This window comes from Bidens hawaiensis, unplaced genomic scaffold (assembly GCF_021521415.1).
Source record: "Bidens hawaiensis isolate Kalapana, Puna unplaced genomic scaffold, B.hawaiensis_p1.1 tig00002772_1, whole genome shotgun sequence".
NCBI classification, from domain to species: domain Eukaryota; kingdom Viridiplantae; phylum Streptophyta; class Magnoliopsida; order Asterales; family Asteraceae; genus Bidens; species Bidens hawaiensis.
The window spans coordinates 61,486-71,615 of record NW_027491150.1 but is presented as its reverse complement, the minus strand read 5'-3'; the positions used below and the strand labels follow the sequence as shown (position 1 = coordinate 71,615).

The 10,130-nt window shown below is 33.7% G+C and overlaps 1 protein-coding gene across 1 annotated transcript; it reads left to right on the top strand.

The window, feature by feature from the left end:
• Positions 1-1,088: 1,088 nt before the first annotated feature.
• On the top strand, positions 1,089-3,970 carry LOC143621132 (putative serine/threonine-protein kinase At1g01540). The gene is made up of 7 exons (XM_077092646.1): positions 1,089-1,690; positions 2,467-2,571; positions 2,633-2,755; positions 2,843-3,013; positions 3,092-3,221; positions 3,335-3,544; positions 3,831-3,970. The coding sequence occupies exons 1-7, from the start codon at positions 1,143-1,145 to the stop codon at positions 3,963-3,965; spliced, it is 1,422 nt and encodes a 473-aa protein (XP_076948761.1). The 5' UTR covers positions 1,089-1,142; the 3' UTR covers positions 3,966-3,970.
• Positions 3,971-10,130: the final 6,160 nt, after the last annotated feature.

Here is a 10,130-nt window from a genome sequence, read left to right as displayed (position 1 = left end):
CCGACTCGACCCATTAACAAGTGGGTCAACTTGTTAACCCGTTTAAGAATTTTAGAGAAGTTTAATATTTTTTTATAGAGATATGAAGTTTTAAAATTTGAAGTTAAATACTAAGATTTTTAATGTTTCATATATCAATTAACTTTTAAAAGTAAACTTATTATCTTTTTAAACTACTTTTGTCTACTTTCTAATTTCAAAGTTTTTATTTTTATTACTTTTAAGTTAAAAGTAATAGAATAAAAATGTTGAAATTACTGTCTATTCTCTAGCTACTTCTATTCGTTTGTTCTTATCTTTAACTAAATACGTGAACCTAAGTTTACTAATTAGAAATGAAAAAAGATAAATACACAAAAACAATTAGATCTATCACAAATTATTGCCAACCTTTATATGTATAAGACTAACTAATTATTTAATTTATTACCAAGTCAATATGTATTACTCATATTCATATATAAACATAAACTGGATTAGCCCGAAACATAACCCGAACACGACACGAATAAACGAGTCAACACGACACACCACGAATAAAAATATACAAGTTAAGTCAGAGTTGAAAAACATCAACATACTAACCCTGCCAACCCAACACAAGTGACAAACATATAATTCTATGTAGAGTTGGGCAAACAAACCGATTAATCGACCCGACCCGAAATTGAACCGAATCGAACCATTTTGAAACCGATTATGTAGAAACAGTTTGGAGCCGATTGAAACCGTCGGTTTAGAACTAGTTTGTAATTTTCTCCCTAAAAGCGGTTAACCGAACCAATATTGGCCAAAAACCCGAAACCGAACCGAAACCTATCGTAACCTGGTAAAAAACCGGTTTCAATCCGAACCGAAACCGATTTAAACTTTTATTAATCAAACCAAACCTGTTTTAACCTAAACTGATTTTGAGTTTAAAACCGATCTGTGTATCGATTTTATGTAACAAACCAAGATAATAATAATAATAATAATAATAATAATATTTAGACACCACCACCACATCTTACACTAATTCACTAACACACATTCTCTCTCACTTCCTCTCTCTCTCACACACACACTCGCCGGAACTAATCTCCGGCAACCACTCCTCATCCACCCTCACTCACACATGCTCTCAGTTATCACCATCTCTAATGTCAATATACGATAAAGCATTCATGAACACCGAACTCTCAAAACCCACATCCATCTTCGGCCTCCGTTTATGGGTGGTCGTCGGAATCTTCGTCGGCGCCATCTTCGTCCTCTTATTATTCCTCCTCTCCGTCTGCTTCACCTCCCGCCGCCGCAGCCACTACAAAAAACCCAACAACCAAACCCTAACCCAACCACAACCACCCGTCACAAAAGACATCCAAGAAATTGTTTCCAGGACATCATCATCGGCTGTTCCCGAGATCCAAATTGACATCGGGAAGCCCGAACACCGTGTCGTGTTCTCGAGTGGTGAGAGCAGAGCCACGAGCACCGATACGGGCCATACGAGTGGTGGCGGTGGTGCGGTGTTGCCACAAGTGTCGCATTTGGGGTGGGGGAGGTGGTATACGCTTCGGGAGCTTGAAGCGGCGACTGCCGGGTTGGCGGATGAGAATGTGATTGGGGAAGGGGGGTATGGGATTGTATATAGTGGGGTTTTGGAGGATAATACTCGTGTCGCGGTTAAAAACTTGTTAAATAACAGGTGGTTGTTTAGAACATTAGATTAAGCATATGTTTGTGTAGTTGTTTAAGGGATGAGATCCTAAGAGAACTTGTTTTTCTACATATATGCGATATATTGCATATAGGGGAAAGTTAACGTGTAGATTAAATTAACGTGCTAGAGAATCAAGTAGTGTAATTATAGTTACTCTAGGTTGTATATATAATTACACTACTTGATTTTCACAGTTAGCGCGTTAATTTTATTTGTATTTGATCCAAACGGACCAAACCCATTGCATATATGTAGTATGTATGTATTCAGTTGTTCATTTGATTAAATTTTTAACAAATTTAGCAAGTTCTTGCATAGATGTCAGAAATTGAGTTGTTAAATTATCATAAACCGTCGAGTAATCAAAACAATAAGACGGGATCATGAGAGAACTCATTTTTCGTGTGAGAACTAGAGAAATTAATACTATATATGCAGTATGTAGTATGTATAGCATATATGTAGTATATACTACATATATGTTATGTATACTGCGTATATATAATATGGAGTTCTCTAGCTCTCTTATAGAGAATGTAATCTCTCACGATCATGTCCCGTTGTCTTGATTAATCGATGGTTTATGATAATTTGAGAACTCAGTATGTGATATCTATGTCAGAACTTGTTAAATGTGTTAAGGATTTGGTTAAAAGAACAAGGGGATTCTTTATGGTTTACAAATTTTAGTCTTTTTGAATTTTTATACCATCTTTTTTAATGTAAATTTTGCATTTTTTTAATGTATGATAAACAAACAGGGGTCAAGCTGAGAGGGAGTTTAAAGTAGAAGTAGAAGCGATTGGACGTGTGCGTCACAAGAATCTTGTTCGTTTGCTAGGATATTGTGTTGAAGGAGCCTATAGGTAAGAATTTTATTTTCCAAAGTTTTCATTTTTGTTATTCTTATTAAATGTTCTTTTCCAGGATGCTGGTCTATGAATATGTAGACAACGGGAATCTTGAACAGTGGATTCACGGTGAGGTTGGGGATGTTAGCCCTTTAACGTGGAGTATTCGTATGAGTATCATTCAGGGAACTGCAAAAGGGTATGTTCGTGAAATTTGTTTACATAATTTGCTTGTAAGTCAAGATGTTTTGATAAATGTTAATGCTTTATATTCTTGTTATTACAGTTTGGCGTATCTTCATGAGGGTCTTGAACCGAAAGTGGTTCATCGTGATATCAAATCCAACAATATATTACTTGATCGCCAATGGAACCCTAAAGTTTCCGACTTTGGGCTTGCAAAGCTCTTGGGTTCGGATACAAGTTACGTGACAACTCGTGTAATGGGAACATTTGGGTAAGTTGTTTCGTTTTCTTGAAATTTATGTTATTAAATGCAATTGTGAAATTTAAAAGTTGGTCCGTTTGCTTTCAGTTATGTTGCGCCAGAGTATGCATGCACCGGGATGTTGACCGAAAAGAGTGATGTATATAGCTTTGGAATACTTATTATGGAGATTATCACTGGGAGAAATCCAGTTGATTATGGTCGACCGCAAGGCGAGGTATGCATATGAGTATTTAGGTCAACTTAACTAATATAACGGGTCAATATGGATTTTTTTATTTTTTATTTTTAATTTTTTTTATTTGTCTCTAAACAAATGCATAATTACAGGTGAATTTAGTGGAATGGTTAAAAACAATGGTGGGAAATCGCAAATCTGACGAGGTTGTTGATCCAAAGTTGCCAGAAATGCCATCTTCAAAAGCGTTAAAACGCATACTTTTAGTGGCGCTTCGGTGTGTTGATCCGGACGCAACAAAAAGACCAAAAATGGGACATGTGCTTCACATGCTTGAAGCTGATGACTTGCTGTTTCCCTCTGTAAGCATAATTATTATCCGGTTTTGACTTTTATTCGGTCAAGTACCTAAATCATTCCTGGATGATGAAGTTCATGGATTTTAGGAGTAAATTACAAAATTAGAGGAATCTTATAAATGTTATAAATTAATAAAATTATTATTAATGATTGCTAATGGACAATAAGTGAATAAACAATGTTTTTTATTAGTAAACGATAAGATAGAGGAATCAATTGGCTGCTTTAAATATTTTTTAATGAATAATAATTAAAAAGTAAAAATCTTTTTTTTACTTTAATTTGCAGGAAAAGAGAGAATCTTCGCGTTCTAATCGCGATTACAAGGTTGACAATATCGTGTTAAATGATAAAAAATCGGGTGATATAGATTCTGATACCGGCGAAGGCGATGGCAGTAACCGGAATCATAGATGGAGATAACAAAACAAGCACAACTCGATTTCATGATAAAAGATCTGAGGTCTGCAAATTCTCTCAACCTTTATATTACATTTATAATCTGGTATTTATTATATTTTTTTCATTTGTTTTAATTTTGTATTTACTATTTAAACAACAATTTAATTATTTTTATTATTATTCTTTCAGTTTTTTATTTGTAATAAAATTATAATTTAAAAAAAATAAAAAAAAGTTACAGTTGCAAAACGGGACCCCAAACAAGCAAAGCAAGCATCTTTCTTTTGGTGTAAAAGTGTGGTTTTTGATTGGTTTTGATAGTGTGGTGGGACCCATTATCCAGCTAAGTTTTGATTCATTGAAACTTGCTGCAGCTGTACAGCTGCAATTTTTCCATACACAACGGCAATTGTCTAAAAGCCCCACATAATGGCTTTTATAATTTTATTCTATTGACTTTATTTTATATAATTTGATCCTTTATTTTTATAAAAAGTGGTTTGTGTTTTGGAATTTTATCAGACTGAGTGTAATGGGCTAACACTTCGATCGACATTAGTGTAGTGACTTTATTTTATATAATTTGATTCTCTAATTTTATAAAAAGTGGATGTGTTTTGGAATTTAATCAGACCGAGTGTAGTGGGTTAACGCTTCAATTGACATTAGTGTTGTGACTTTATTTTATATAATTTGATTCTCTAATTTTATAAAAAGTGGATGTGTTTTGGAATTTAATCAGACCGAGTGTAGTGGGTTAACGCTTCAGTCGACATCAGTGTAATGACTCTATTTAATATAATTTGATTTTCTAATTTTATATAAAGTGGTTGTGTTTTGGAATTTTAATCAGAATAAGTGTAGCAGGCTAACTATTCACTCGACATTAGTGTAGTGACTTTATTCTATAAAATTTGATCCTCTAATTTTATAAAAAGTGGCTGTGTTTCTGATTTAAATCAGACTGAGTTGCGTGGGCTAACGCTTCACTCGACATTAGTGTTGTGACTTTATTTCATATAATTAAATTTTCTAAATTTATAAAAAGTGGTTGTTTTGGAATTTAATCAGACTGAGTGTAGTGAGCTAACATTTCACTTGACATTAGCTTTTAAGGGCGTTAAAACACCAGCACACTAAAAGAATGTGAGGGGCCAAGGGGCAGGAGACCAGGAGCGCCATCCTGTTTAGTGGGCGTGTGAGGGCTCGAGTGTGAGGCGACTTTGTTCTAGTCAATCAAACAACCCTCTCACAAATTTTTATATAAAATAAAATCTAAAATTATAGTGTTTTTAGTAAAATCGTTACGTGTTTTTAAGGAAAAAGTTAGTGTCTCATGCCTACACGACATAGACGTGTAAGTCACTTTTTCATTTTTTAGTTAAACTACTAAACATGATCTCATAGGTTGATGGAATGACTTGTATGGTGTTGAAAGAAATTCTAGATATTTGAAAATTCAAGGAAAATTAATTATATATGGTTTTTGTTTTGATATTTATGAGTAGGATAGAATCAAGGTTTTATGAACGTTATACTATTTAAAGTATATGTGATGAGGAGCCAATCACTTGCATTAAATTATATGTTTTAAGGAACGCTATATGATAGTGATTTGTTAAACAGTAGGTGATAACAACGAATATCAACATTTTAATAGTTTTATCCTATCATTATTGTGTATATTAATCATTAACATCCCCCTCACAATAATGTTAGATGAATTATAAAACTTAAAAATGTGATATTGGCTAGGATCGTTATTTGCCTGAACCCAGTTTAACCTGCTGGTTGACGCAGCTGTATTAGTGTTCTTATATATTTGTCAACTAAAATCCACCGTTTATCACGTATGATTTATAAAATTAGCTAAGAATGTGTTTTAAGCTATTATTAATCTACTGTAGAAGATTTTGGTTTCTAGATTTGGTTGCGGTTCATGATATTAAAGAACGGTCCATTAAATGAAAATTATAACCAAGTTTAAATATCTTTTATTGTGTAAAAACAGTAAATGTATCTTACATCCACTGATAAAGTTGAAGGGTCCTCGATTTAGCGATACCAACGTATTGAATAAGAGTCTTCGGTCAAGATGGTGAGGGTTGCTCAAGTCTTGTGGTTATAAAAAACAATGTAATTTTGGACTTTGGAGTATAGTTCATGTGTGAATTGTTAAAAATAATCTAATAAAAATTTTACTATTATTCATTTTTGCTTATAATTCAACTTGGTATCTAAAATGTATCTCTCACAAGCTTATCGGTGAGTTCAACCTCGTTAAAAAAATATATTATCCCTCTCACATGTAGGTATGCATATTCATTAATTTGTATTTCAATTGAATTCATTCACATGATAGTAACACATAACCCGAGGTTTCAATCCTCGTCGTTCGCCCATCAATAAATGGACCATTTGTTACGGAGATAGAAGACAAACCCGGAAGCATTAACCGATATGAAACATCAATACATGTTCCTATAACTAGGGCCGCCTCCGAGAATTGAAAAAAAAATTTGGGCCGAACGCGAAAAATATTTTGGGCCTAAAGTAAAAAAATATTTTGTTGAGTTTAAACAGTTTAATTTTTAAATTGGTTTCCTTAGTTATGATTCGGGTTGTTTAAAAAACTAATTAATGTATAAATAGGCTAAAACATGTCTCAAATGAGGCTTGAACGCACAATCTTTTGGTTGAGAGTCATGCTCTTTTACCACTAGACCAAGTTAGTTTTTATGTAATTGTGTTAAAACATTAAGTATAAATATAGTTTTTCACAAAAACACATATAATTTACAAATAAAAAAATTCCGGGCCTAGCGGGTAGTCGGGCCTATGGCCGTCGACTACTCTGCCATATGCCATGGCCGGCCTTGCCTATAACCCGTATCTTGTTTCCGAACGTTGGAAGAAGACTCTCTAACCCTGGTCAATCGGATGCTCACGATGCATGCAGTTAACGGTTCTATGATCTCCTATGCAATTGTGACTTGCCGTTTTGTCCTGCTTTCTCTTTATAGGCAGGACATGGGGAAATCCTTCTCGCCTCTTCCTTCCAAGTTGACCCAGATATCTTTTACATGGCAAAGTTGGAGATGTTATAATCAAATAGTGAATTAGTTGATTGACGAGTCCTATGATTCAGCCACCACGTCACCAGAAACTAACGGATGGTTAAGTTTTCGTTAACTTTGCATCCATATACGTGGTTGGGATTATTTTTTTGTCATTTTAATAGCTAGGACTTATAATTGCCAATCGGGCATAGCTGGTAATATATGAAGCCAAATTGCCTATAATCGAAAATAGTCAGTTTGTATGTTTAAGACTAATGGGGTATTTTGGATTGCTTATTTTCATCTACTTATAAGTTATAACTTATAAACTTTTTGATAGGTAATAAGGTGTTTGGGATTGATTATAGAAAAAGTTTTATAAGTTACACTTTTATAACTTATTAACTTAATGAAAAGTTATAAAAAAGTAATAAGGAATCCCAAATACCCCTTAAATTTTATAAAAGAAACATCATTTTATGAAACATAACATGTCATGGCTCTCATTGTGACATGTATTATTTTGTTGTTCAAATAACAAAACATAATATATCATGATCGCTCGATAGTTTAACTTGTTTATCTAGTTAGCAAACTGTTGGACAATATCATACCATCTTTTTCCAAAAAAAAGAAAAAGAAAATTCAAATGACTACATTTATTAATAAACTGATTTATATAAAGTTAACACGCCATTTGTTATTATTTTATATATCACCTTTAGATAACACGTCAAGAGATTTTGGTTATCAATTTATTATTTATAAAATCACTTTTACAAAACACGACAAGAGATGTTGGCTTGTTGCTATGGTTCAAGACTTCGAGTTGAAGAAAGAAATATAATTCAAGTTATTGATCAATCACTTGTTGAGATATTGTTCCGCTATATCATAGTTTCCCTTGTGAATTGCGCTTGGTGACGACCCAAAATTTCCCTTATGGGTTTGTTTTTAGGGGCATGACATTTGTTAGCTCGATGTTTGAATTTTCTGATTTTAGTCAGGTTACATAAATAATATTAACTTGTCGATACAACCGTAAAACTAAAGCCAAAATGAGGTTTTCTAGGTGATCGACTAATCGTAACCACGAAAAGGTTAAACGCCTTTCAATAACTATTAAAAATAAGGATAAATGAAGTAATTAATTGAACTCGATACCTAATTTTCTCATTTACATTGTTTTTTCAAATACAACATACATAAAAATGATCTTTAATAAGTTAAAACTTCAGAGACCGGCGTTTAAAAATCTCAGATTTTATCTAAAAACCGTAATATACGTTACATGATATTAAAATGAATAAATTGGCCCTTAAGTGATAGTTTAAGTCTCTTTTAGATGAAGATTAAAGTATACACATACAAATTAGCCGATATACTAGATTGATGATAAAGTAAACTACCTATAGAACCACTTAAAATTTTAAAAATAAATAACTAGTGCCTAAAATGATAAATAAAGAAAATAAAACATTGTGGTATATATAATCGACAACCCATGATGGAAAAGATCTCTTATTTTGTGTAGTGTATGGCTGGCTGCCTATCCTTTTTAAATTCCATTTCATATTATTGTAAATGTTATAAAGTTCCAACTTCCAACTTCCAAGTCACATACAACTATGTCTATGCCCAAAATCATTAAAATGTATTACATACTAATAAACACTTAGACAATAGTTTAAAGTTGAGATAAAAAGGTAAACCAGGTACAAGAGACTCCCGTATATGTGAGGTTCAGTGGTTCGGTCTGACTTAAACATGATCTACGCATCCTTACCTTGTAATCTTGTATGTAATCGTGTATTATCTAATGTGTTAACAAAAATCTAAAGACGTGTAGATTTTGTTAGCTCCCATACAACCAGGGGTGTAAACAAATCGAGCCCGAGCTTAACCTCGTTTTTACTTTTGAGAGCTCGAGAGTGTTTCAAGCACTTCCTAATGCTAGGCTTTAATTATTATTATTAATTAATTTATATACATATTAAATTATTTTTATATATACTTTGAGAAACACTTAACGAGCCTAAGCTTAGCACGAACTCGTGTGCAGTACCTTAAACAAGGCACAACTCGGCTCGAGCTTAGTTATGCATTGTGAAACTAATACATAAAAGTTCAAAACAGTTAAAATTTAAAATACTAAGCTCATTAAGGCTCGACGAGCCTAAACGATCTCCCATACAAGGCTCAGCTCAGGCTCGAGAAGACTCCAATTTGTTGACTTGTCTTTTGACCCGCGAATTCCTTTAAATCATTGTCGTTTGTGGGATTTGAACCCAAGACCTTTAAGCCCGTGTGTTTAAAAGGCTTTGTGTTTGCCAATGACACCAATCTCATTGATTGTTCGATGAAATTTCTATCAATTCAATCTCGAATAATTTGCAAGCGACTTTCAGAGCTGGCTATGAGGTAGGGTCGGGTGGTCGACGGACCCCGACCCAAATTTTCATTTTCCAAGTTATATATGCTTTTTTGAATAAAAAAAATTGTATTATTAATGTTTAAACCCAATTACTCAACTAGTATAATGTCTAATTGTTTTTGGTCTCCGACCCAAATTTTTTCACGTTTCTCGAACACCGCCTTGACGACTTGGCTCGTTTGCGCCATAGAACCAATTATAGGTGGGCAAATAAACCGGTTAACCGAACCGACCCGAAAATCGAACAGAAACTGAACCGGTTTGAAACTGATTATGTAGAAACCGATTTTGAACCGATTGAAACTCTAAGTTTGAAACTGGTTGAAATTTTCTCCCCCAAAACCGGTTCCAACTTGGTTAACTGAACCGAAACCGGCCAAAACCGAGCAAAAGCCCAAACCGAAACCGATCAAAACCCAAACCGAACCGATCGCAACTTGGTCGAGAAACTGGTTTCAACCCGAACCGAAACCGATCATAAACCGGTTTTGACTTTTATTAACCAAACCAAACCAAACCGGTTTTAACTTTTAAACTGGTCTGTGCACCTCTACTTACAACAAAAACAAATATTATACCTGGTTTCCAAACAACCATTGACATCAGTCATGTGTTGTGTTAAATAACAGGTGTCTGGTTTGATGAAAGAAGTCAACTTCACCAGCACAAAAAGATTAAAAAAAGTTATAATAT